The sequence below is a fragment of the Aphanomyces astaci genome, assembly GCF_000520075.1.
Source record: "Aphanomyces astaci strain APO3 unplaced genomic scaffold supercont1.4, whole genome shotgun sequence".
In the NCBI taxonomy this organism is placed as follows: domain Eukaryota; phylum Oomycota; class Saprolegniomycetes; order Saprolegniales; family Verrucalvaceae; genus Aphanomyces; species Aphanomyces astaci.
Window position 1 is genome coordinate 1,620,931 of NW_009798267.1, and position 24,901 is coordinate 1,645,831.

Below are 24,901 nucleotides of genomic sequence, written 5' to 3' on the forward strand. Positions count from 1 at the left end.
ACCCCTTGCCTTGCAGAACATCGATACAGCGCGATTTCATGGATGCAATAAGCTTGTGGAAGAGCTCTTCGTCAATGGCATCCCACTGACGTAAAATCTCAGACTGGAGCTCTTGAACGGAGCCAAACTGCCTTCCATTGGCATAAACTTTGCGGGCCAGGCATCCCCAAACATTTTCGATGGGGTTTAGGTCAGGCGAAAGCGCAGGCCAGCTCAAAAGAGGAATATTTTGTTCCGCCAAAAACGCCGTGGTTTCTTGACTGGCGTGAATGCTCGCATTATCTTGTTGAAATACAAACCCATCAGGGTGATGGGCATGGACGAAGGGCAGCAGATAATTTGCCACCGTGTCGCAGTAGGCATAGGAGTCTTGGCGGCCTTGGAGGACCGCAACTTCCGTCCGACCTTGACTTGAAAATCCGGCCCAAATCATGACGCCGCCCCCACCATTTTGACGGCTCAAAAACGTCTGCTCGTCCTTACGGAGATCATGCCAGTAGTACTGGAGGCCATCAGGGCCATCCAGATTGAACTTCTTTTCATCGGAAAAGACAACTTGGTTCCAGCCGAGACCAAGGTCAACGTGAGACTTTGCCCACTCCACACGAGCCTTCTTGTGCGCTGACGTGAGTCGAGGGGTTGCTTTGCGCTTCTTGTACTTGAGGTGCGGTGCATTGGACAAGATTCGACGGACCGTACGAGTCGAAAAAGTAAGATTTAGGTCATGTTTAATCCTACTTGAGCTGGATCGTCCTTCAGATGCAAGACGAAGGACGCGTCTTTTGTCCCTGGCATCGTATTTGGCAGGTCGTCCAGCACGAATGGGAGTCCCATAAGTCTCAGGCGACCTTAGGTAGCTGCAAACAGCTCCTTTGGACACACCAAGCTCGTCGGCAATCCGGCGAATGCTGAGTTTGGCCTTGCGAAAAGCCACGATAGATCCACGCTGCTCAAGCGTGAGTGCGTATCCTTTTGGCATCTAAGAGAAGCGTGTGAGTCGTAGTAGTGTATATAGGTAGTTCTACCAGTCTTGGGGTGGTCGTAAATTGCCGGGAATGCACTCTGCGGTGGATTTTGAATTTTGTACCTTTCACATATGGCCAGGTTTTTTGCCGCTCAAAAAAATATTTTCGATTTTTTTCTATGTGTATACATCGTTTTAGGTATTTAAAAGCATCAACGAGACCACAATTTTAATTGGCGTGAACTGACTGAAAGAGCGCTTTGATTGGATAAAAATTGTGAATTCTACAGTCGAAAGGCTTTTGTACCTTTCACTTATGGCCAGCACTGTAATACGGTATGCATCGTGATGAACTGGTGGTTGTACGGCGTAAGTTGGCCTGGTGCTTCAACTCGATTAGTTAGCAGCTGAAATAAAGTAAGGGTTGTTTTATTCTGCTGAAATGCAGAACTTGTGTTTAGCGTTGTTTTATTTTCAATCGGGCTTATATTATTTTAAACGTCTGGTTGTTTAACGTAGTTAAACAACGGGCAAACTACATGAAAAGCACAATACATATCAATGTTGCAATATTGTTTGACACATCAGTGACTACAGTACGTACAGTGCTCATGCCTCCTCACTACCGGTAGCACACTTCCTCGTCACAGCCACCGCTCCTGGTGTCCGAAGTGACTACAATCCCATGACGTTACTAGTATAACGTTATATAGCTCTTGCTATTCCACATTACTCGACGTGTTCAAGGGAAGGTTTCGTACCTTGCGTGTCGTCTCGGGTGGTTGCTGGCGTAACAACTTCGCATACACGTCTTGGGCAGTTAACGTTTTCTTGTTACCACTTTCTAGCAGCATGGGTATATCGCCTGCAAACGAGATGTTGGCAGACTTTGGCTGTGCTTTTGATCTTTCAAACGCTTCAATGGTGCTCTTGGCGGTCCATAACACTTGGCCCGATGCGGCGTACGTTCGGCCAAGCCCTGCAAAGTCCTTTTCGGGGTCGTGGAGTTCGAAGAACCGCTCGAGCTGTCGCAGCGCCGCCCCTCGGATGCGATGCACGGGGGCCCCAGGGTCATTCGCTTCCACGGCAGTTTGCAGCACCCCAAAGTCAAAGACACTCGACGTCTTCTTGGCGCATTCGATCTTGTCTTGAACGCCCTGGAGCACGTCCGCGTCCAACGACGGAACGCCCAGCGCCTTGGCCATACAAGCCACCGTGTTGACGCCCTTGAGCAGCTTGAAGCCAGTTTGAATGTACGGCATGGCGGTGACCATGAACGCTACGTACTCGTCCGACTTGGTTTCGATCTTGATTGGGTACACTGGGGGGCTTGCCTTGTCTAGCGGGGGTACGACCGGGGCACCTTGTACTTCGTCGATCAGGTACAGATACAGAGGGGCCCCCGGGGTTACTAGTTTGACGACAACGTTGATGGCTTTGTTGGTCTTGACCGCTTTCACAAACTTGGCCCCCATGTCCAAGCCTTTTTGGATAAAGCTGGCCGCTTCGTCTAGTGCCCCTTCAACATCATTGTCGTCGTCGTCGTCAGCAAGTTTCTCCAGAATGTTAAACGGAAGCAACACAAAGGACGTGGGGACGCGCACTTCGGTGGCTTGAAAGATGCCTCGCATGAGATCTTCCTTGGCCTGGCCCAGCTGCTTTAGCGTGTCTTGGGTCAACTCGACGACTAAGTCCAATCGGTCGTTCATGCTCTGAAACCCACTGACCACGTGGTCGTTCAAGGTGTCCAATTTGGCTTCAATAGCACTCAATACTTGCTTGGTGGTGCTGTCCACTTGTTTGATCTCAAAGTACGCGTGGCTTAGCATCGCGTGAACGCTGATGCGATCATTCGGGTCCACCGCCAAGAGCTTCAAAAGGAGATCGCGCGCCACCGGATTCGCCACTTTGTTTTGCAGGCGAGTGGCCAAGTCGGCAGGTGTCCATGTCGCCGCGCGCTCGATGCTGCTGTCGTCCACGTCCTGGTTTCTGTCCGTGGGAACCAACTCGACCCCGCTGTACATTTGATACATGAGCACTCCAAACGCCCACATGTCCACGGCGGGCGTGGCTTTTACTAGAGTGTACGGCAGCAGATGGTGGTCTTTGTCGTGAAAGGTCTTGACAACCCAGTGATGACGTGGCTGCACCTTGGCCCACCAATCAGGATCATGCCGACGACGCTCGTCGTCGTCGTCCGCCTCGTTCTTTGTCTTCTCCGGGTGGTTTCGCTGCTGCCAATACGAACTATATTGCGCGACTTCGTCTTCACTTTTCAACTTGTAAAACATTTCTACACAAGTCGCCACCCCCACTGTATGAACGACCAATGCCCAGATTTCCGTTTCGATATACCAACATGATAGTAGAACAAGACGAGTAGGTACCTGGAGGCAAACTGCCCGAGCTAAACTTGGCGCCGATGGGGTGATTCACAGGTGTGGCGGCGTCCATATCGATGAGCCGCATGCAGTGGTCCACACGCAGCACGTTGAGCTTCTTCACATCCCCGTGCACAACATCATGAGAGTGCAACTGCCCCAGCATCGTTGCCACTTCCTGCAGCATGCTTCGGATTTGATTGTCGTTTGGACGTTCTTTCAAGTAAATGTCCTCGAGGCTGCGATCGGCGGCGGGCATCACGAGCACGTTGGGGTACGCCGCCATGTGGAGGTCGTGGTGCAGTGTCAACTGTGTCACATGACACTCAAACGCTTCTTGACTCGCCATGGGCAACAGACGAAGCACACATGGAGACCCAGCATTTTCCTCATCATCTTTGGTCAAACCACGTCGCATGTGAATCTCGCGTGCATGTTCATCCGCATTCCGCATGAACTTCATCGCGACTTTCAATTTGCCCCCATACGCTTGGTCACAGTATCGCATAAACTCGACTTCGGACAACGTGCCGTTGTGATTCTTGTCCCACACGTCAAAGTCACTTTGCCCTAACGTACCCTACCAAACCCAGAGCAAAACCGCTAGCGTAAGATTCGCGCACAAATAATCATTGCAACCCAAGTATATACGTTTTGTTCGAGTATAGTGAATATATACATCATTGCAATCACACACATCGAGAGTGATTGCAATCACAGCACGCGCCGCAGCAGTACCTTGGTTGTCTGCGACGAAGGTTGGCCCAACGCGTGGCTACACTTTGCAAAGCCATCTCTGTCCAAGTGATGATCCAATGCCGCCGCGTGCATATCAAACACTTGCTTGAACATGCCATAGTCGAACGCATTGACAACCACCGCCGTGGAGCTGATGTGGATCGGCGGTCCGTCAAAGAGTTCGTACCGGCCGCAGAAAAACAGCTGCTCGTTCAGAAACGTTCGCGTGGCGGCGTCTGTGATCTGCAGCGCCGTGCGGCCGTTGATGTCGGCGGCAAACGCGAGCTCCTTGACGACACTGTGGCGGTCCAGGGCCTTGAATTGGGGGTGGTCCAGCACTAATTGTACCGTTTCGAGGCGAATCTCGGGCTTGATGGGGGTCGACGAATCCAGAAATGTAGTCCACGAGTAGTGGTGCTTGTCAGTGGCAACTATGGTGGGGGTAGGAGTGGTCGCGCTGACGATGACGGGGAGGTCACGGAGGAGAAGGGCGACTCCTGCGGCGGGGGTCATACATGGAGCCATAGCTACAACGAGCAATGTGCCCTACAAGTACCAGTTGAAATAGTATTAATATATACTATAGCGATTACTACCTTGTACACTGACTCGAACGGCAAGCCATTCGCTAGTAAGACCCCCATGGTTACGTAATTCCCGCCTTTGGCCGCCACTTGCACCGGCCCACAGTTTTCCTACGCGGTTTCGAGTTTAGTTGGTCAAAAACTAGCTGTTCACACACGAGTAGTAGTACGCCTTACTCTGTTGACAACAGACTTGTCAATCGATGGGTGGGCAAGCAACAGCTCGGCAATGGCAGGTCCACGTAGGTTGGCGGCCGCATGTAGCGGTGTGTTCATGTTCTATGATGCGTTCGTCGTGAAACACTAAGCACACATACTCCGTACATGCGATGGCCGGTTCACTTGAATCTGTGGGTGTTGAAGTAGCACAGCCACCACGCCCGCACTGCCATTCACGGTGGCCTTGAGAAGCGGCGAATGGCCATTCTACTGTCGAGCAAATACCTCGAAAGTCAATGTTTCTGGTATCTGTAAACCAACCTCGTCGGGCAAATTCACGTCAATGTCTGGTAGGCTCAGGAGGAACTGCACAACGTCGGCGTCATGGTATTCACACGCCCAAGCCAAGGCAGTGCATTGCCCCTATCATCCAAACCCCATGTCAACAACTTGGGTTGGGCTATGATATATGTTTGAAGGTACCTTGTCTTGGAAGTTGATTGAGTGCAGCGTGGGACACTGCCACAGTAGCTGCAAGATGGGCAAACTCCCCCTTGAGGCAGCGTACAGAAATGCCGTGCTCCCTTTCTACGACACATCGTCGCATATATATATATATATTGATGTCTTCGGAAGTTGGTATTGTTGTGGATATGTACATCGTCGACAGCGTTGACGTCAACATCGCCTTGACGCAGCAACACTTGCACTACTTCCACACGTCCGTGTGTCGCCGCACAATGCAGAGGTGTTTTTTTTAATTTCTATCGTACCAATTGTAGATGGGTATTGCTAATTTGAATGAAGGTAGCAAGAGATATAAATATATATATGCATACTCGAGCGGGTTGGTTGACTGGAAACAAGTTGGGTCGTTGAACGAGGATAGCCACGACATTTGCATGCCCTTCCTCAGCCGCAATCGTCAGCGGTGTGTCGATCATCTTGGTATCCATCAACTGTAAGTATTTTATTAGTTGAAGTTTTTTGTCGTACCGTGTTGATATCGGCGTGCACATCCAAGTCGTCCCGACTCAGCAACAGCTGGACAATGTCCTCAAACCCTAGCCGGCACGCCCGGAACAGTGCACTCGGATATGCCTACGTCATCATCATATCATTTCTCGTCGGAGGGGGTTAGGACTTTGAACACCTTGTTGACAATATCCGACCCATTTGGATGCCCCAGCAGCGCCTGCACGACCCGAGCGTCCCCCTTGGTTGCCGCATAGCTCAGCGCCGTACACCCCGACTAGTCCCGCCATTATGAGTGTCATTTTGGGCACGTGAATGATGTGACATTTGCACTTTCACAGCATATTCTTGAAGCGAAATGTCCATGCAGCATACTAGTACTTACTTTGGTGAGAATGGTAATATCCACGCAAGGAATGTGCAGCATGACATCAACGACAGGCAGAAGACCAGCTTGACACGCCACCATGAGCGCCGTGATGCCAGTCTAGCAGCGACCATCACCAAGGGTCACACCATCTATTGACTTACTTTATCCTGGTAGTTGACTTCCTTGGTCACGGATTGTGTGGCCAGCAGTGCAAGGGCAATGTCCGCATGCCCCTGTTTCAGTGCACGCATGAGGGGGGACCTTCCTTGCTAGATCCAGAGGTCAGTCATTTTCGGACTTACGATACATTATATTACCACGTCTTTGCATGTTGCATCGACAGCAGAGTGGTTCAGAAGAGCTATGACGGACTCGCCCTCGCCAACATCGGCTGCCACGTGCAGCGCTGTTTCTTCGGTCTACAAATCAAATCCATGAAACAAACGAAGACAACGTTATTGATAACTATCGGCGGGTTACTTTGCTGGGTTTGTTCACTAGCAGGTTTGGGTGTTGTAGCAGATGTTGTACGATCAACGACCCACCTGGCGCGGCCGCCGCGCGGTGTAGCGCCGTTTGGCCACTCTAAGTACACGTATAAATGTACGAAGATGTAGTCATAGAAAGAGTGGAAGAGGCTTACATTGTCGACCATGTTGACGTCAATGTCGTGATGAGACAGCAGCGCGTCGACCACGTTCTTGGAACTCGACGCGCAAGCTAGGATGAGGGCTGTATTGCCTCTCTACGTTGCCACCACATCGAAACAGCAGCGTCAAGAGATGTGATGAATGTAGATAAGCACATATGTACGTAGCCATGGAGGTTGACTTGGAGGTCGGCACGGGTCAAGAGCAAATGCACCAGCTCGGCATTCTTGTTGTTGACTGCAATAAGCAGCGCCGAGTGGGAGTCCTGACAGGTGGAAAGAGCAAGTTAGAAGTGCTCCACCGCGTCGAATCCACACCATGTTGATTGCGTTCACGTCCAGGCTGGCCACAGAAAGGAGCGTCTGAACTGCGCTCCAATGGTTGTTCATGCACGCTAGCATCAGTGCGTTGGTTTTGTTCTAAACATGTGTTTGGTCACATGCGATCTGCATGCCTGCGATACGAGGTGCATATGTATGTACGTACGTGGTTCGCAAGGTTTACTAGGGAAGAGTCGTACGCCACCAGCAAGTCCACAATGCCGTCGTGGCCCAACCAACTCGCCAGCATCAGCGGGGTGCACTCTTCCACGACGGGCTTGCCCCCGACCTACAAGGGAGGGGGTGTGTACAATGTCCAAGGTAGGTAGTTACTAGTAGCCAATCTAGACGAACCACAACATCCATCTGTTGCATGTCCTTGAGGTCACTCGACCGTAGCAACCCCTGGACTGCATCGACATGTCCCCCTTGCACGGCTTTAAACATATTGCGTCAGGGGATGAGTTTATATGCCAAGTTGAAACGGTCGACAAAAAGGTGTGTAGTGTAACCGCGTGGCAGAACTACCTTGTTTGACAAATTGGTGTGGTATGCTGTGACGGTGTCTAGTGTCTGACAAGCTTATACCCCTACACGTGTACTACAAGACTCGCCCCCGAAGTCGTCCCCTATGATCATTGTAGCCAGTGTGGTCGTAGTCGCTGGAACGTGAATAAAAGGCAATGTGGATTGCAAACCCCTTGACTCTGCCAGCATCACCGCATGGGGAGCCTTTGGCAACTTGATTCGTTTTGGGCTGTAACTTTTGGCATATAAACTGACTTAAGTGCTAGGATTCCTTTGAAACCGAATAAGCGCACGTAGCCCTATCATGTAGCCCAGTCTTTCGTTCGCACTGGTGTTTCGCTATGAAAGGCGTTGGCATTCCAAGTGGTCGTCTCTCGATGGGCTACATACAATAGCTAAATGCCTCTAAGATTAGTGCTGTTGAATTGCAGTAGCCACTGCTGCAGCGCTACCATCTCTACTGTATGCTAGCCAGCTCCCAGGTAGGTACAGTTCGACAGTGTCGTCCTTGATAGTATATTGCTTGTACTTGTGACGATTGAAAGAAATCAAACCTTTTCTTTCAGAACCGAGGTAACCGTACAATCATTACAGTGTACTCCAACTGCTTGCGATGGTCCCGAGCTTAAAAGCGAGACACATCCCGGCCGACCACCATGGCCTTGAACCAGTCGAGGGGCACTTGCAGGCGCAGCCGCCAGCTGCCAAGTTTCGTCAGGTACGCACTTCGCCACACCAGCCACGCCTTCCATCCGTCAAACGTCGCGAGCGGCTGGTGCTGCTTGTTGATTGTCACTTCTTTGGCTTGGAACAGCCCTTCGTACGACCCCAGGTACGCCATCATGCCCATGCTCTCAAAACGGTACGGTTCGACGCTAGGCTTGGTCCTTTGCAGCAGCTCCAGCAGGTACAGTGCCTGGCCTTGGGCTTTTTGGGCTGTGGCTGGTAGCGGATAGTTTTCAATGTCGGCACAGTCGCCAATGGCAAACACTGCCGACGGAAGCTGGAGTTTCAACTGCGCCGACACGGCCGCGTCATGTGGAGATGGCTGGGCACCGAGGACCTAGTAGTAGCCGCCGTTGTAGTACAGTAGTTGATTGTCAAGTCGAATGTTCGAGTGCTCTCAATCGAATGAGCATAACTGAAAGGAATAATCCAATCGACAGACAATCAACCGACCAATTAAAAGCCAGAAGATTCTTCAAGTGGCCAATCAAACGCCAGCGACAATCAATTACATACAAAGTCCAATACAACAAATCGACCAGTGGGTTTGGTAAATATCGAAATTTTGGTTGAAGGCACAATACTGTATCCCATCATCAACGTTGTCGCATGGAAACGAAACAAAGGTATTGCAGGGTACTACAGTAGCTAGTATTGTCGATTTGATACAAATTTGGGGAGGAGGTGCAATCGAATCGCGCGGACCAAACCGATCCACAACTGATTTGATTGGTTGAATTTCATTGAGAAGGTTTTGATTGGCTAATAATTTTGAGCTCTTCTGAAGTAGCCAATCAAATCGATTTAAATTCCAACGAGAAGCCACGCCACAACACAAAATTTCACTCGAAAGCAGAATAAAGGCAGAGAGATGGAGCCCAACCTGACAGAATTGGTTGGTGAGGATGTTGCCGCGCTTGGATTTCGCCCACGGCAACGTTTTAGTCAGAGTGTTGGGACCAACACCGGCGGTCCACACCACGAGGCCACACGGGATCTCTTCGCCCGTGTCCAAAATCACCGCATTCGATTTCACCTATCCGACATACAAATCGTCAGCGACTACAGATGAGACCATGGACATATATACATGTACATACCTCTGTGCAGTTGTGCTTGATAATGCGCATGCTTTGGCGGTTCTCAATCTTGCGCATCGCACGTTCGCGCAACGACGCGTTAAACATGGACAGGATTTCCCCAGCGTCAATCAGCGACACTTGCAGATAATTCGACACCTATTATATATATACGATAAGAAAGAAACGGACGATGGAAACACAGTGTCTGGAACGATATATATATATACAGGTATGTATATTTATTTGACCTACTTGAGGATACAGGCGAGTGAGGTCTTCGTTGACAAAATCGTACAGCTCGGCACAAAACTCAATGCCTGTGGGCCCACCTCCCACGACGATAAAGTGCAAAAGCTGGCGCTGGGTCGCCTCCGACACGCCTGGCTGCGTGGCGAGCTCAAAGTTTTCAAGGATTCGGCGGCGGATTTCGCCTACATATTTGGAGTATGTTCCATATGAACTACGATTAACCAGTCCGAAACGACAAAGCACATACGGGCGTGGTACACTTCCTTGAGGAAAAACGCGTGCTCGGTGACCCCTGGGAGCCCAAACGTGGATGGAACAGAGCCACAAGCCACGACTAACATGTCGTAGTCGATGTTGTAGTTGAGATCCGTGGATAACGTGCTCTGGCATTGTACTTGCTTGGACTCGGTGTCAATGGATTGCACGCTAGCGAGGACAAAGTCCTGTTCGTGGCGAAAGGAACTCTCGCGCACGGGTTCAGTGATCGATCGGAACTCGAGTGTGCTATGCATGCATACATGTGGGACGTGGGCACTTGGAGGACGTAGGTACGTACCCGACGGTTGTGCTAGCCAAGAGCGGCGTGTACAAAAAGTGCTACATACGTAAACATGATAAGGTGGTATAGTGGTGGATACGCAGCGTACATTGCGCTCCGAGATGACGACAAAGTCCACTGGCTTCCCGAGGGCACGCTCAATGTCGTCGCGACGCTCCTTGCCGTTGATGAGCAGCTTGTACCCGGCCCACCCCGTGCCAACAATCACAACGCGGAATCGATCCGACGCTTCGACGGCTGTGGCCGTGTGCGACAAGCGAAGCAACATCGATGATACGGGGGTGGTCTTGCGGCGGAGAAGAGAGTGGCTGGCTACTGAGCGGAACATTGCAAAATGGGGGCTGTTTGTGTTGCCACGACAATAATGATCTTCCAAATGATCACAACCCACAAGTGGGCTCTAATACAAAGGATATCCTTGGATGTGCTCGAAATTTAGCGTCGCGTGACCCTAATTTGGCGAATTATCCGGTTCAAACTGCAAACTGCCTTACCAATTTCGACGTAAGGATAAGAAAAAGTAACAGACCTACATTCTATTTTGGGTCACTGGAAAAACGATGTGGGAGCCTAGGCACTGATTTGTGTCGCATCCGTACATTATATGTCATCCGCAGCAAACATATCTCTTCTATGACATAGTGAATCCAAATCATTTTCAGACCACTGTTTTTTTAAAACATCTCATGAGCAAAGCACCAGGTTTGCCAGTGGCGCCGCCACTCCTTGCCCCGCAGGTGCCGTATGCGTCTGATGGCACAAACCCCATGTCCATGCATGCTTCATTTTCCCATCCTCCAGTCCATGTAGCACCGAAACCGCTGGTGCTCCCGCTTCCCAAGCGAGATGTCCTCGCGCCATTGAGTTTAGAGCGGGAGGTCCGGGGCACCAAGCACGCATCGTCGAACGCTGTGCTGTTTCACGTCAAATCTGGTGCTGGGGTGCTGTATTCCCTTCTCAACCCATCATCTCCTGCGTACGAGCCACCGGACGTCACATGGCTCAAGCTGCTGGAAGCCATCGCACTGCTGCCGTCGGGGAAGCCGCAAGGGATGGTCGAGATCATCGGCGAAGTGTACCGCATCATGCCGATGGGGGAGTTCCGCAATCGATTCCAGAGCGACTTTCGCCACGAGTTGTACGTGAAGAGCAAGATGACGCCGCGCGAAGGCCTCGTGCTCAAGGATAAGGTAAACCGCTTCATCAGGGCGTACATGGCAGATCCAATCCACGGCTACGTCTTTTCCAAAACCCACATCCATCACGACTATCATGCAGACGACGTCGTCCAGACGCCCGTGGGGAACGGACGCGTGCGCGCTTACCGTGCCCAGGACGACTATTACATTGTCGTGTTTCCCTGGGGTCATGGCTACATCCACAGCGCCAGTCTGTCGTCGGCGTCCGCCACGTCGGTCAATGACTCGGCCGACACCACACCTCATGTACGTGGCAATCTGTCGTTGGTTGATTGATATTCACAAGTATGTTGTGCAGTCGTTGAAGCGTTCGCTGGCTGCGGCGGCGGGGATACCCCACTCATCCTCGGTAAGCTTACTGGAATAACTATTGTGTTTTGTGCGGATCCTGCTGTAGTGTGACTGACCTTGACGTATGATGCTCTTATTAGAAGTCCATGAAGACAGCGACGACAGTGTTGGACGACATCATGCATCGCCCTCCCGACTCGATCGTGCCAAAGGTAGTTGTGTAGCTTGATAACTACAGTACTGTGCTCATGTGGGCATTGCGTCGAGTAGGCGTACTTGGTGGCATTGGCTCAACAGCTCAACCAAGTTTAGGATGACACAGTGGATAAGTTGAGTAGTACTTTGATCTGTCGATACACTTGGTCCGCTTACATCGTTAACGTTGTGTAATCTTGCAGTCACTCCACCTAGCAGTGTATATACAATGCCGATAGGTCTTCTTCAAGGGTTGTAACCCATCGAGTTCAAACATTCACATGATGTCATCTCGGTGTATCGTATGGTGGTGGTTGCTTCTAGCCCTGACCATAAAACAGCTCAGGACATCCCCCGGTATAAGGGACGCTGTGGACCATCAAGCATGGACGTGTCCTGCAATGACTTGAGCCTCTGACGTTGTAGTAAAGAATCGGCATCTGACTCTACAGCCAGCGGCGGTTGCTGGCATGGTGGTTGTCGTCCACGGCGCCAACACTTAGGATTTGACCTGGACCCTCCTGCAACAAATCGATCTATTCTACGTACACTCGCAGCGCTCTCCCAACGATCGAAGCATGGTCGAAGTTCGGATGCATGAGAAGTACCACGGAACTTGATGTCAAGGTCGTCTATAGCTGGTCTGGTCACTTTGCCATGGGCCGGTTGTGGCTTGTCACGGCAACGGCGTTTTTTCCTGCGTTTTAAATACATCTTCAACTTAGCATGTACTTATGCAACATTATAAACAATCCGAACCACCACAATGAGATTGTAAAAATATCATAATCCTATCCATGTGTTGCCGCTATAGCGATGTACACGCCGGCGGAAGTGAATTATTGGTGTAGCCCGGTCACCAGTTGCTTCAAGTGTCACGACCTGCAGGGCCAAGTGTCTGATAGTACCCGCAGCCGCCGACGTCACGTCCTGGAAACTTGAACCAGCTTCGAGTGAATCCAAAACTGACCTGGGTGCTTCGTGAAGGAACCCACAAATTGTTCCCGTCGTCTGTCTCGTCACTTAGCACTTTCGTACGATTGTGTGGCTGTCCACGGTGGTCACAATAGCCCGACGAATCATTGCATCCCCCTTGCTGGGAACGGAGTGGTGGCAGCGACGTATGTGTACGTATGGTTCATGTTAGCGGCATTTGATGTTGGCCTCGCCAAACTTCGAGGGCATTGTCGAAGCACTACTGTACCAACTCGGTACTAGTGATCAGACCACGTGGGTATTTTTGACTTGTTGAACTTGGCGTCTGTCCCAAAAGGATGCGGCGGCCCACGCACACGTGCCACGACTCGGACCCGTTTACAAGTCACTTTGCAATTGTTTGCCAACCAATCACACAACTCCAACATGCGCACGACCATCTTCTTTGCGGCTTTGATCGCTGCCGTCGCGGCCCAAACCACCAAGCCCGTCACCACCGTTCTGGCGACCACCACGCCCAAGCCCAACGTCACCACCACCGTCAAGCCCGTCAACACCACCACCACTGCCAAGCCTGTGACCACCACCGCCGCAAAGCCTACCACCACCGCCCGTCGCTTCAACGTGTCTGTGGTGGGCGACGCCACGTACAACATTGCTGGCCCCATCTGCAGCGGCAGCGGCCTCGTGCCTGCGGGCACCAACTGCCCCGTCAAGGGCGACAAGGCGGTGGCGAGCTGCTTCCCCCACTTAAAGACGTACTCGAACCGCACGTGCACCGCTGGTATCAACTCGGTATGCCGCAAGATCCCGTCGGGGGCTTGGGGCTGTGTGTGGAACGTGACTGTGCCCACCGGCACCACGTGGAAGCCTACGTCGGTGGTCCCCACCACGACCAAGGCTACCACTGTTGCCCCCAAGCCTAACACGACCAAGGCGACCACCGCTGCCCCTACCACGACCAAGGCGACCACCACCGCCCCTACCACGACCAAGCCCGTCGTGAAGGCCGTCACCGCTGCCCCCACCACCACGGTCAAGGTGAACGTGACCACTGCCAAGCCCAACACGACCATTGTCAAGCCCAACGCGACCACTGCCAAGCCCAACACGACCACCGTCAAGCCTGTGACCACCACCGCCGCTAAGCCCACCACCACCGCTCGTCGTTTCGACGTGTCTGTGGTGGGCGACGCCACGTACAACATTGCTGGCCCCATCTGCAGCGGCAGCGGCCTCGTGCCTGCCGGCACCAAGTGCCCCGTCAAGGGCGACAAGGCGGTGGCCAGCTGCCACAAGGGCTTGAAGACGTTTGCGAACAGCACGTGCGTCGCCCCTGTGAACTCGGTATGCCAAAAGATCCCGTCGGGCGCGTGGGGCTGCGTGTGGAACTCCACCGCGACCAACGCTACCATTGTCAAGCCCACGACCACCGGCACGATCGTCAAGCCCACGACTACCAAGGCCACCACCACCACGGCCAAGCCCACCACCACGGCCGCCGTCACCACCAAGAAGCCTTAAACAGCTGATCGGTCATGGATCTCTCTACATTTGAAGAAAATGTACCTTGCACGTAGTAGTAGTACAGACGAATAGTTAAGCGCATGGAAGATATAAGTACGTACGATCATGTGAAAAGTTGATGTTACTCTACTTTGCTCAAGAACATCGATATTACGTTGTTGTGCTTTCCGGTTAAACTTGCCAATTGTAAGCAATTGTGAAAATTGACAACAAATAGCCGCGATGATTTCATTGGTTAGAATTTCGAGGATTTGGGCAGAAAATGGACGTCCAACTCACTGTCAGTCTTCCACAACTGCCTGGGCAGTACGACGACGTGTACATGTTGCGGTAGCGCGGGCGTCCAGTTGATGTACTTGAGAAGTTTGTGTGTACTGTACATAGGTGTGCATGTGTGTTGGGGATGCGAAGAGACTCGCATACGAGGCCTACGCGCTAGGTGTTAGTGCTGCAAGATTGGATCGTCGTCCATTGACTCAGCTCAGGAAACTGCGTCATAATAGGGTGATTAGTAGCGATTGTTTTGTGAGAGAAATCCCACTTTTTGTCATTGGGGTCATTTCGCGGTCATTCGGATTGGGGCAATTTAAGAACCGCCCATGGAAATTTGGAGTAGAAAACACAATATTGCGATCAAAACCGACTTGGTTTTCAAGATCTTGTTTTCCTCCTTGGTGCAGCACTCTCATGAGCACCACAATATAACCTTAACGTTATTAATAGTAACGGTACTACAGTGTTATAACGTATAGTGTAGTACTAGTATTTCAGTATTAATACTAGGTATTGATAGTATTAATAATACTTTATTATATTATAATAATGCTTCGAAGTACTATAATACGTACGAAGTACTGTAGTACTAACGTTACTTGGAATTTGTCAACCGATCGCTTTTTTCATTTTCCAACTTACTATTAATATGTAGTTCCAGTATAATTCACTGACAGCAACAGTTCCACTGTTGCTAACGTAATCATCTCCCTTCAAAAAAACCAGTAACTAACGGTAGTTCGCCATGTAACCTCGGAACACCCGGACCCCTTGTGCAACTTACTAGTAGTAGTAGTAGTAACCACTGCATTTGACTATTTAATACTACCTCCAGACGGAAATAGAAGTCCCTTTTGGTGAAAATTAATAAAATTGGTGATTTGTTTGATGGTGTTATCTGTTTTTGCCCTAAGTATGCTTGTTGTAAAGGTCTTTGTATGATCCGTATCCCTGTGGAATATAATACCTTAAAGATGAATACCCTAATGGATAAGGCGGTTCTACTCTATGAATGTTTGTGGTTTGCATGCATTCTACCTGCATGAAAAAATAGTCAGCAACAATTTAAACTATGTTTTGTACAGAATATAAATTAATGCAGGTCTATAATATAATCAGTATAAAATCGTGACTCGTATCCGGATACATATAAATAGACTCTATATAATAATTAATTCCGGTTAATTCTGAAAAAACCTCTAAGAATGAAAAGGGACTTCTATTTCCGTCTGGAGGTAGTACAGTAATAAGAATAATCTGGCAACCTGAAATATTACAATATTCAGGCCCAAAACGCCATTTTGGGGCCGAATTCAATATTAAATCTGATCAAAATAGAAACATGTCTTGCTCGAAGAGTGTTAACCTAAATCCAATAATTCGACGTGGGATTTACTCCTTGAGGTGGTTCAAAACGTCATATTACAAAATGGGCCTTTTACCTCCATTTTGAAAATGGCATTTTTCGTTTATCTCATTTTGCCAAAAAATGGAATACTATTAATAGTATTATTTTTGAAAAGTTACCAAACGGGGCCCTAAGTAAAAAGATTGTGTAAGCAACAGTGGAACTGTTGCCCTCACGGAATTGCTGATTTTCAAACGATCGCGTCGCATGGTTGTATTTCTTTGAATTTCGTATATATAGTACGTGTAGGTCGAGTGGGCCGATGCAGTGGTAGGATCGCTGGTCGCGACTACGTGCGTGCGCGAAAATTTGAAAAATTCGATCGCTTCGTGATCAGTACATATATGCACCGGTTGGTTTGGTCACTTTGATATTGTCCACCAAGTACGACTACTACTACTACTACCATGCGCACCACCATCTTCCTCGCTGCATTGATCGCAGCCGTCGCCGCCCAGACCATCAAGCCAGTGACCAGTGCCAGTGACACTATCACAGCCAAGCCTGCCACACCTACAACCACCGCTCGTTGGTTCAACGTGTCTGTGGTGGGCGATGCCACCTACGCCATTCCGGGTCCCATCTGCAGCGGCAGCGGCCTCGTGCCTGCCGGCACCAAGTGCCCCGTCAAGGGCGACAAGGCGGTGGCCAGCTGCCACAAGGGCTTGAAGACGTTCGCCAACAGCACGTGCGTCGCCCCTGTAAACTCGGTGTGCCAAAAGATCCCGTCTGGCGCGTGGGGCTGTGTGTGGAACTCCACCGGGACCAACACTACCATTGTCAAGCCGACGACCGCGGCTCCCACGACTGCCAAGGCCACGACCGCTGCTCCTACCACAACCAAGGCCACTACATCGGTGGTCACGACAACCAAGAAGCCCTAGATCGCAGATCGTGATCGACGACACCTCACGTACATTTAACTGCAAATATAAGCACAGACGTCTAATACTGTATGCCCCATGCATGGAAAAACAACATTATTTTCGAGCAAAAGATGGGTTAGTATTTCCGAATTGAGTTCAGCCTGATGAAAAAAGAAAGCAACGTGCACTGCTTTTAATTGCCATTTTGAAGGATTGGCATCGTCCTCAATATGTACACGTTTTGAACAGTCGAATACAAAGTCGCCTTGCACCAAAACTCAACTAAACTTCGTCTAGACGTACGTTTATCCTCGCTTATGCCGCCGAGGAAGGCTATGTTCGTTATTTCCCGCAGCCTTCTGGCACTCCTAACCTTGCTGCACATATTCACTAATAACGTTAGGCAAGCTGCGGCATAACGTTACACTGGCGAGTTTCTCCCCGGCTCGCATTATGACTAACACTTCACTTCCATGATCATGATTGCATGTACTATTTAGGGTAGCCGGTCCGACATTCACAGTTTGGTCACAGGAAAACTTGATTACCGCTGCAGTGTACTACCGGTAGACTTCCGAACTACCAGTACTTTCGACTTCCTGCAGTTGGTCGTACAACTGACACACTTCCCGCTTGGCAACAAATATGTGGTACTTGATCTGCACCATGGCACTGGCTAGTCGCACAGGCATGAGGCACCACACCCACTTGGTCCCGACGCTGCGTTCGTGCCACGAGTGAAAGGCTTGGGTGAGGTGGTGCGCACGCCTTTTCAGCAAAGTCAAGTGCAAGATCAGGGCACCCATGTAGTGGCTCTTTCGGCGCACCAAGAGCAACAACGATGCTTTGGACAGGTTTTTTCTCCATGCTGCTGAAAGAAGTGGTGGTTTCGTGGTCGTCCAAAGCGGTTTTGAATGTGCCATGGGCATCCCTGGACGTTGGCATGGCGGCACAATACGTTGTTGCCATGTTCGAAACACTGCACACTGGCGCCACCTAGTCATCCTATGCGAGTGTGCAATTCGTTGCACTGTGGCTGCCAATTGCACTCGCCTCCGATGATGTCGTTGATACCAGTGTTTCCACGACCATAAACACTGTCGGAGACTAGCCAGACGATTGGTTCGACTAGAACACGAGAAACGCCTCCATCTGCCGTTTTGCCATGTAAACTCGCTGAGAAAGGCTCGAATCACGCAACATTCAATGACATACCTGTGCCATACAGCGTAAACACGAAGGCGCTGCTCGTGCGAGTCGTCTAGCCAAGCTAGAGCGCCCGTTAGGCCATCAATTTGTACTTGGTGCGAATGGCGGTTCCAAAGGTCAAATTGCCTTCGTAGCCAGGCACGGCCAAGTGTAGTGACGATAGAGGCGAGTTTTCGGCACCTTTGCTTGAACTGATGGTAGTTGGCGACTTTGTAGTTGCCAAGCAAATGGAATCGACGCTGTTGGTCGACAAAGGTCGTCCAGTTGCGCCAGTACACGTGGCACTGTAGCCGGGAAAGGGTGGCGATGCCGCGCTGACGAGCCACGCGTCGATAGCTCGTCCAAGCTTGCCATGTACACAAACAACGGTGGGCTTGGAATAGCTCGAGTCGTTGGGCTTGACGTTCATTTCTTGAACGTAGCTGAATGACGTGGCAGCGGACGACAGCCGTGGACCATCCATTGAAGCACAGTCGACAGAGACTAATACGGTCGCATTTCGTGGTTTCGATGGTTGCCCGCCAGGTGTTCCAGAGCGAGCGGAGGTTCCTTTGCCAGCGACAAGTTTCCATTGTCGACACCGTGGCCTTCCACGAGGCTCGTCGAGCCAATCCCTGACTCGACCATCGGGAAAACGTCGCCGACACCAGCGCGCGTTGGAGCGGCCGCTGCGAGTGTAACCAAGTCATTTGAACTCGCCTCCATCGAAAATTGCTCCATTTGCGCCAACAGGCAGCTACTTGGATCTGTCGCCGAGTCGTCTCGTGTGCTACATCTAGCTTAGCTTGAAATGAGAATGCACGGTTGTGGAGTCGCCACGTATGGAACGCTTGAGCGACGTAGCGTTGCAGCACTTGGTGGAAATGACGAATGGCCGATCCTATTGCACGGCGAGCCAACATGCTGGACAACGCGTGGACCTTGCCCTGATACGTTTGTAAAGCGCACATGTACTTTCGCAATGCAGTTTGCACTTGTTGACAATGCCGCGATCCCACTAGGTAAAAGTTCCATCTCGAATAACTCAATTGGAGACTGCGGGAGCGACGGCGGAGTATCACACGTCGTAGCGCCTGTGAAAACATGAGACAATATCGATCAATATTGGGTCTTATCTATGATTTCATATAAAAACGAGAAGAAAAAACAATGCGATTTCGTACGTGGACTTGCAGCCTATGCTGGCGTATGGCGACGCTCCAAGATCTCCAAGCAAGCCGTAAGTGGCTCGTAGTTGACGTGGCAGCCGCACGTGCCACGGATTGTAACGTGACAGTATGCCTACAATGTTATTCCACAATTAAATGTGTATGTATTTTAAGGGCATTTGCACGTAGCCAACCCTCACCATTTCCACTGCGCCAAGGCAACCACCGCAAGGCGACGACTTAATAGCCCGATACAAGTGCGCAATAGTGTTCGAGCTCGTTGGCGCTGTAGCACGTGTACTCGCCATGTATACATTGCTTGCAGGACGTTTCTAATGAACCCACGAATGAACTCCGCCTTCTAAAATACAGTCCACTAGGGCTATATTCGAGATGTAGATGTACCTTGCTTGGCTTGTTTGGTGGGCACCCGATGCTCGTTGCCACGTCCCCCACGCTCGTTGGATATTCCGCTTACGGCCGCAATGGAGTACACGGTGAAGCTGACGCCATTGGTCGCTTCGACGGAGCCACTGGCGCAGGTGCTGTCGGAGCTCTCGGCGATTGAGCACTCGTTCCAAACGAGTACATCCCACGCGGTGACGTTGGCGGAAGTGCACTTGGTGGCGCCACGTCATCCAGCTACTTTGAACAAGTCGTTGATGTTGCCATTGCCGACATTGCATTGCCATCGTGCGGGTTACAGTCACGCGAGAAGTCCAGCAATGCCACCATCTTCGAGTCTGATACATCGATGTTTCAGTAGCCATATGGATGTGTGACATGGTGGAACCTAGCTATACCTACCTGCGTGCGGGCTAGATTCGTACGTAGAAGAGTGTAGACAAGTTTGATGCGTGAGGTTTGGCGCTGAAGCAGGTGGAACGCACGACGTTGACGACGGGTTGCTTTCCGAGCCATAATTGATAGAAGGTATTTTCCCGCTCGGATTTGATTGTCGACAGTTTTTTGTTGTTGCCTTTGGCTATCGAAACTCAACTGTTTCCAGCGCCTGAAGATCTTGGCGAGTTGCATCCGCAGTGTCGTTCGTACGACCACATCCGCGTGGTATTTGGTGTGCTTCCACACGAGCTTCCATTGCCCAAACACGGCAGCCATCGTCTTGACATGTTGGAGCAACGTCCAGCTCGTGTCGTAGCAACTCGTGACTTGGGCTTGCATCAGCGCATGCGTAGCTGCAACGTGCGTGTGCAGTTGCTGTGCAAGTTGGTGACGCAGTCGTTCATGGAGCGTTTCCATCCGCCATCGAGTGAGTGCACGCCGTGTTGCTGCCTCAAGTTGCTGGTGGTTGCGATGGGTTAAAATCGAGTGGACGAGGGCGGCCCCTTGTTCTGCGGCGTGGCTTCCCCCACGAGAGATGGCGCTGTGTTGCGGGGGTTCCCATTGCGACCGACCCGTCAAGGCATTCCAATAAAAGTGCGCACTATGCTCGCGACTCCAGCCCACTTGCCACAAACATGACGCATGTGTGACGTGGCACCACTGCGTCCAACGCTGGCGCATCCACAATCGGCGCTTTATTTCAACGAGATGACCCAGAGTCGTCGATTTCAACGCGGTAGCCGCTGCTTCACGCGTCACGCCCCTCCATTTGTTGACGGCAAAAGACAAGTGATGGTGGAAACACATGATGTTGAGTCGCTGTAACGCAAGTCGACGGCGCCACCAACGAAATCCGTGTCGAACGAGCTGTTCTCGAACCCACAGTCGCTTCAAACGGCAAAGTGACCGTCGATTGGCCTGGTGACGGGACACGGCCAGTGTCCAAGTCAGAAACGCGAGCCGCCTCGACGATCGAACTTTCTGGCTCGCGTAAATTTCTAGCAGACCTTCCATCCGCCATTGGTGTCGACGGTCGGCAATGTGCATTGTCCACTTGACCAAAGCGCTTTGAAGAGATTTTGCATGCTGATGACGACGGTGTTGCCGCCACCACCGTACAAACAGCGCTTGTCGAGTCGCTGCGTCGATGGCATGGGATATGTGCTCCCACCACTTTATCCATGATATCTGTTGATGTCTCCGAACCATTCGTTTGACGATTGGACCAAGGACATGCCGAACCAATTGGCTGCGCAGTACCAACCTCGTGTCCTCGTGATGTGCTACTTGTGTGTGTGCGTGCCACGTGTACAACCCCTGGAGTGTTCGACGGCGTTGATATCGATGAAAGTGCTCGAAACAACGGGCGATTAACGTAAACCGACGGCATGTAGCCCGCCAGAGCCGCCACGCCGGCCGCAGCACGTGAACTTTCGTCCACAATTGGGTCGCTCGTTGGATTGCTGCGGCTGATGCTGCCACGTGGCAACTGTACTGCATCCACCGTCGAAACAATTTCGTCACGCGACTGTGGTGGTGGCGTCGACTTGTGTGACCCAACAACTGCAAGCCGAGAGCGTGTCGATGTGAGACATCGTCGTTGTGACGTTGTGCATTGTGCGCTGACGTATCGCGTAACACAGTGGAGAGCGTACGCCATTGGTGAAACCGAGTTTGCAGTGCCCTGTACTGAAGGGCACCGTGGCCGACCAGTAGGAAGACCTTGGAGAGAGCATTCTCAAGACGCTACTTGCAAAACATGTCGACATGTTGATAACGTCATGTTGGAGAAGCTGGGGAAAGTACAATGTATGCACATTACCCGACGTGTTTGAAATCGATGTTGAAGTGTATGAAGAGTCCAGTTTGTATAAGCCCGACCGAGGCGCTGTCGTCGAAGGTGCCGCAAGGTCGTCCGTAGAAACGACGCCATCGCCATCGTCCTCTCGTGAATCAATATTGACTGGCCAAGGTGCACTTTACGAGACCAAGATGCCTTGCGCAACGTGTAAAGTGTCCTGGAAAGCACTCGTCGTCCAACCATCTGCACAAGTCGACGTGTCGATCGTTTCTGAAGCTTCCATTGGACCATCCATTCCTGCCACATTCTCAGGATGTTGTGAATCATCCGTTGGTTACCGCGACGATTCCAAGCCACCAAGTGAGTTTGCACTGAAATCTGGTGCGTCCACGTCATCCAAGCACTCATTAGCTTCCACGTGGCAACCATGCGAATCAAGTTGTGCGCGCTCGCGCGTTTGGCCGTCTTGGAGGCTGCCTCGGTCAAGAGCGCCATGCAAATTGAGCGACTTGTGCGTTGCCACGTCTTCCACATTACGAAGCTCAGCGCGTTCAACTTTGCACAGTGTCGCTGCCACACCGACCACACCAGCTGCAGTTGTTTCTTGCCCCTACACAAGTCATTCAGTCAAAGGCAATTCACAACAGTCTAACTAACTAACTCCTCACCGCATTCTCTGCATACGACGCACGCTCAACACACAAGTTCGTCGGTGCACAGTGCACAACCGCCACCGCAGCCACCTCGATCGAAGACGTCGGAACGTCAGTTGTTTCCACATACGTCGGAATTGAGCACGAACTACTGCGGTGGCGGCGACGGTCTGATACCACTGGGTCATAATCGCTTGTAGGAGTTGTGTTTGTCGAGCTCGTGTCCACTCGAGTGACTGCAACCGCTGTTGTTGGGTCACTTTAGAGTGTTTGTAATTGCGCTGCCACAGAGTCCACGCCAAGTGCACTTTGCGATGGCAGCGACCTTTTAGAATCATTGCGAGCCATGCAATTCGACAGGATATACAGTCATTTCGATCGTGCCAGATTTGAAAAGCCTAATGGAAGAAATATACGGTCACAAGTCATCACGACAGCGTCAATAAGATCGTGGTCGTACACGACGTCGTTTGGCTCGTTGGTTGGACTTGATGATCGCGCGCATGGTACCCAGCAAGTACGCGGCGGCGGCGACTCTGGTATGTCCAACAGGTTGTGACGACGTAGCGTCATCCAGTGTCAATGCAGCATCTCCGTCAGCGTGCCACGTCATGAGCGACTCCAGAGGCGCAACTTCGGGGTCCGAATCATCCGTGTTATCCACGGCGCCATAGTCGCCAGCTAGGAAATCGCCGAGGATGTCGACATCATGTTGTTGTTTCCATGCGAAACAAGGTGAAGACGACGTCAGTGGCAGTAACGAATCGAATGCATCGACTTGATTTGCAGACCGCCCGAGTCGGGCGGTGGCAAATTCTGCAGCTCGTGCGTGTGCAAGTTTTGAAGCCACCGGCAAAAGATAAATGCTTTCGTTGAGAAGACGAAGAAACGCATCCTGCTGTGCTTCCTCGGGGTATTTGCGCCACGCGAGAAGTACAAGCGCTTCGACAAACTGGGTCACATCGAGGCGGCGGCACGAATGGCCTCGAGCTATACATGAGCATGAAGATTGAGCTGTGAGCGAGGATGTGATACCTTGGGCGTACGCCAAGTCGACGTCCACCATACCAAACCACGGCGTGAGCAGGTTCGGTGCATCCAGTGTGAGCCGTCGAAAGTTGGAGTTGGACAACCGATGGGTTGGAACGTCTGCGTACACGTGAAAGATGTGTTTGATGATTGCATCTTCGTCGCCTATCGAGGGCGGCAATGGCATTGCCGCACCCAAACGACCACTTCCCTCGCAATAAATCTACCTGCCAATGACACGTAAAATCGAAGAATAGATAACGTTAGGCTACCGAAACGTTCGATGGTGACCATCACAAAACTTGAAGCGATAAAGTTACCATTTCACGCATATGAAGGCCTGACAAAGAAATCAAACCACGATAAGTATAACGTAAAAAACCAGTAGATGGCCCAAAAATCGACCCCTTAGGTTTTTTACGTTTTCTCTAGAAACAATACGATTTGGATGAACTTTCAACTATGTTGTTATAGAGGATTGAACGCACTACATCATACAAGCAAACTTTGAAGGATTCAATGTATGCTTCACCAAGTTATTGCTGGTCAAAGTCAAAATTGTGAATTTTGAGAAGATCAGTAGATGACTCTAAATTTATTTTAACCTTGACAGTGAATACACAAATGCGGTACATCGAAACTGTGGGCCTCGAAATTCTATCACCAATATGAAGCATATTCACTAGAGTTTGTATGTAATTAAATAAGTTTCATCATGAAAAGTGTTCCGGGCCATTCTCTGATATCGGGCAATCTACTGGGTTTTTACGCTGGGCAATGTCAGATTCACATAAATTTCCAAGTGTAACGATTAGTACATTATATTTTGACTCAAAGTATCAAGTCAGCTTGGCCGAGTGGTTAAGGCGTTAGCCTGCTAAGTTAATGGGGCAACCCGCGTGAGTTCGAATCTCACAGCTGACGATCCTTTTTCGTCCATAGATTTTGAATATTAACTTTAATATTGATATTGATATTACGCTGTAAAGTTAAGATCACTCAGCGGGCACTTAATGGCCTCGGCCGCGTACTAGCTGCTTTTGGAGCTTTGAATACTAACTTTAAGCTTCTAGTACTGTACTTGTACCAAACGTACAACAATCATACTTGTACCAGACCTACCGGTATGGAGTGTCATGATTTCACCAGGTCCTCCAGCAGGGTACAACTATATTCCTTGCAACCCCATACTAGTAAAACCAACCGTCAAACTTTTGTTCTTCATAACGTTACGACTG

The 24,901-nt window shown here is 50.7% G+C and overlaps 7 protein-coding genes and 1 non-coding gene across 14 annotated transcripts in view; 4 read left to right on the forward strand and 4 right to left on the reverse strand.

Annotated features, from left to right (window-relative positions):
- Window positions 1-979, reverse strand: part of H257_02715 (hypothetical protein) — a gene marked incomplete at both ends in the record, with an annotated part of 4,740 nt that extends 3,761 nt beyond the window's left edge. The window contains one exon of the mRNA XM_009826472.1: window positions 28-979. Coding sequence (XP_009824774.1) covers window positions 28-979 — 952 coding nt within the window. The remainder of the gene's footprint in view (window positions 1-27) is intronic.
- Window positions 980-1,456: 477 nt separating this feature from the next.
- On the reverse strand, window positions 1,457-7,598 carry H257_02716 (serine/threonine protein kinase). Of its 3 annotated transcripts, none has more exons than XM_009826475.1 (23): window positions 7,496-7,598; window positions 7,308-7,430; window positions 7,139-7,240; window positions 6,985-7,086; window positions 6,815-6,916; window positions 6,652-6,756; window positions 6,489-6,590; window positions 6,333-6,440; window positions 6,187-6,288; window positions 5,980-6,078; window positions 5,823-5,927; window positions 5,666-5,770; window positions 5,486-5,590; window positions 5,310-5,414; window positions 5,148-5,249; window positions 4,992-5,093; window positions 4,845-4,946; window positions 4,680-4,778; window positions 4,084-4,629; window positions 3,352-3,925; window positions 1,726-3,257; window positions 1,569-1,639; window positions 1,457-1,499 (listed from the first exon to the last, which is right to left on the reverse strand). In XM_009826475.1, exons 1-22 carry the CDS (start codon window positions 7,586-7,588, stop codon window positions 1,574-1,576), a joined length of 4,581 nt encoding a protein of 1,526 aa, XP_009824777.1. In that variant the 5' UTR covers window positions 7,589-7,598; the 3' UTR covers window positions 1,457-1,499; window positions 1,569-1,573. The 3 variants fall into 3 exon arrangements, with proteins under 3 accessions (XP_009824777.1, XP_009824776.1, XP_009824775.1); XM_009826474.1 differs by having other exon boundaries at window positions 1,569-1,658; window positions 7,496-7,588; XM_009826473.1 differs by having other exon boundaries at window positions 1,457-1,639; window positions 7,496-7,588.
- Window positions 7,599-8,083: 485 nt separating this feature from the next.
- On the reverse strand, window positions 8,084-10,679 carry H257_02717 (hypothetical protein). 3 transcript variants are annotated; one of them, XM_009826476.1, is made up of 7 exons: window positions 10,374-10,679; window positions 10,283-10,323; window positions 9,974-10,230; window positions 9,730-9,908; window positions 9,496-9,633; window positions 9,279-9,431; window positions 8,084-8,732 (listed from the first exon to the last, which is right to left on the reverse strand). In XM_009826476.1, the coding sequence occupies exons 1-7, from the start codon at window positions 10,611-10,613 to the stop codon at window positions 8,295-8,297; spliced, it is 1,446 nt and encodes a 481-aa protein (XP_009824778.1). In that variant the 5' UTR covers window positions 10,614-10,679; the 3' UTR covers window positions 8,084-8,294. The 3 variants fall into 3 exon arrangements, with proteins under 3 accessions (XP_009824778.1, XP_009824779.1, XP_009824780.1); XM_009826477.1 differs by having other exon boundaries at window positions 9,730-10,230; XM_009826478.1 differs by having other exon boundaries at window positions 9,974-10,323.
- A 274-nt stretch (window positions 10,680-10,953) lies between these two features.
- On the forward strand, window positions 10,954-12,183 carry H257_02718. 2 transcript variants are annotated; one of them, XM_009826479.1, is made up of 4 exons: window positions 10,954-11,730; window positions 11,783-11,833; window positions 11,916-11,987; window positions 12,046-12,183. In XM_009826479.1, exons 1-4 carry the CDS (start codon window positions 10,972-10,974, stop codon window positions 12,085-12,087), a joined length of 924 nt encoding a protein of 307 aa, XP_009824781.1. In that variant the 5' UTR covers window positions 10,954-10,971; the 3' UTR covers window positions 12,088-12,183. The 2 variants fall into 2 exon arrangements, with proteins under 2 accessions (XP_009824781.1, XP_009824782.1); XM_009826480.1 differs by lacking the exon at window positions 12,046-12,183 and having other exon boundaries at window positions 11,916-12,037.
- Window positions 12,184-13,308: 1,125 nt separating this feature from the next.
- On the forward strand, window positions 13,309-14,543 carry H257_02719 (hypothetical protein). Its single transcript, XM_009826481.1, has one exon. It carries the CDS (start codon window positions 13,333-13,335, stop codon window positions 14,428-14,430), a length of 1,098 nt encoding a protein of 365 aa, XP_009824783.1. The 5' UTR covers window positions 13,309-13,332; the 3' UTR covers window positions 14,431-14,543.
- Window positions 14,544-16,470: 1,927 nt separating this feature from the next.
- Window positions 16,471-17,088, forward strand: H257_02720 (hypothetical protein). Its single transcript, XM_009826482.1, has one exon. It carries the CDS (start codon window positions 16,522-16,524, stop codon window positions 16,996-16,998), a length of 477 nt encoding a protein of 158 aa, XP_009824784.1. The 5' UTR covers window positions 16,471-16,521; the 3' UTR covers window positions 16,999-17,088.
- Window positions 17,089-17,452: 364 nt separating this feature from the next.
- Window positions 17,453-23,903, reverse strand: H257_02721. 2 transcript variants are annotated; one of them, XM_009826484.1, is made up of 10 exons: window positions 23,670-23,903; window positions 23,095-23,624; window positions 22,650-23,032; window positions 22,003-22,591; window positions 20,145-21,926; window positions 19,743-20,080; window positions 19,538-19,669; window positions 19,353-19,470; window positions 18,196-19,262; window positions 17,453-18,132 (listed from the first exon to the last, which is right to left on the reverse strand). In XM_009826484.1, exons 1-10 carry the CDS (start codon window positions 23,848-23,850, stop codon window positions 17,541-17,543), a joined length of 5,712 nt encoding a protein of 1,903 aa, XP_009824786.1. In that variant the 5' UTR covers window positions 23,851-23,903; the 3' UTR covers window positions 17,453-17,540. The 2 variants fall into 2 exon arrangements, with proteins under 2 accessions (XP_009824786.1, XP_009824785.1); XM_009826483.1 differs by having other exon boundaries at window positions 17,453-19,262.
- Window positions 23,904-24,506: 603 nt separating this feature from the next.
- H257_02722 lies at window positions 24,507-24,587 on the forward strand. The gene has a single exon. It is a non-coding gene; the product is annotated as a tRNA-Ser (tRNA).
- The last annotated feature ends 314 nt before the right edge of the window (window positions 24,588-24,901 follow it).

What these genes read in the sequence shown, in the direction of transcription:
- H257_02716 (XM_009826475.1), bottom strand. Translation starts at nt 7,588, where the DNA reads ATGTTTAAAGCCGTGCAAGGGGGACATGTCGATGCAGTCCAGGGGTTG. An exon ending in AAGTCAACCTCCATGGCTAC is followed by an intron (nt 6,917 to 6,984) that starts GTACATATGTGC and finishes GTGGCAACGTAG; the next exon opens with AGAGGCAATACAGCCCTCAT. An exon ending in ACGTGAATTTGCCCGACGAG is followed by an intron (nt 5,094 to 5,147) that starts GTTGGTTTACAG and finishes GCTCGACAGTAG; the next exon opens with AATGGCCATTCGCCGCTTCT.
- H257_02717 (XM_009826476.1), bottom strand. Translation starts at nt 10,613, where the DNA reads ATGTTCCGCTCAGTAGCCAGCCACTCTCTTCTCCGCCGCAAGACCACC. An exon ending in CAAGGAAGTGTACCACGCCC is followed by an intron (nt 9,909 to 9,973) that starts GTATGTGCTTTG and finishes CCAAATATGTAG; the next exon opens with GCGAAATCCGCCGCCGAATC. An exon ending in TCACTCGCCTGTATCCTCAA is followed by an intron (nt 9,634 to 9,729) that starts GTAGGTCAAATA and finishes TATATATAATAG; the next exon opens with GTGTCGAATTATCTGCAAGT.
- H257_02718 (XM_009826479.1), top strand. Translation starts at nt 10,972, where the DNA reads ATGAGCAAAGCACCAGGTTTGCCAGTGGCGCCGCCACTCCTTGCCCCG. An exon ending in CGGCCGACACCACACCTCAT is followed by an intron (nt 11,731 to 11,782) that starts GTACGTGGCAAT and finishes TATGTTGTGCAG; the next exon opens with TCGTTGAAGCGTTCGCTGGC. An exon ending in GGATACCCCACTCATCCTCG is followed by an intron (nt 11,834 to 11,915) that starts GTAAGCTTACTG and finishes TGCTCTTATTAG; the next exon opens with AAGTCCATGAAGACAGCGAC.
- H257_02719 (XM_009826481.1), top strand. Translation starts at nt 13,333, where the DNA reads ATGCGCACGACCATCTTCTTTGCGGCTTTGATCGCTGCCGTCGCGGCC.
- H257_02721 (XM_009826483.1), bottom strand. Translation starts at nt 23,850, where the DNA reads ATGCCATTGCCGCCCTCGATAGGCGACGAAGATGCAATCATCAAACAC. An exon ending in CGTCGTATGCAGAGAATGCG is followed by an intron (nt 22,592 to 22,649) that starts GTGAGGAGTTAG and finishes TGACTTGTGTAG; the next exon opens with GGGCAAGAAACAACTGCAGC. An exon ending in AGCATAGGCTGCAAGTCCAC is followed by an intron (nt 19,263 to 19,352) that starts GTACGAAATCGC and finishes ATGTTTTCACAG; the next exon opens with GCGCTACGACGTGTGATACT.
- H257_02720 (XM_009826482.1), top strand. Translation starts at nt 16,522, where the DNA reads ATGCGCACCACCATCTTCCTCGCTGCATTGATCGCAGCCGTCGCCGCC.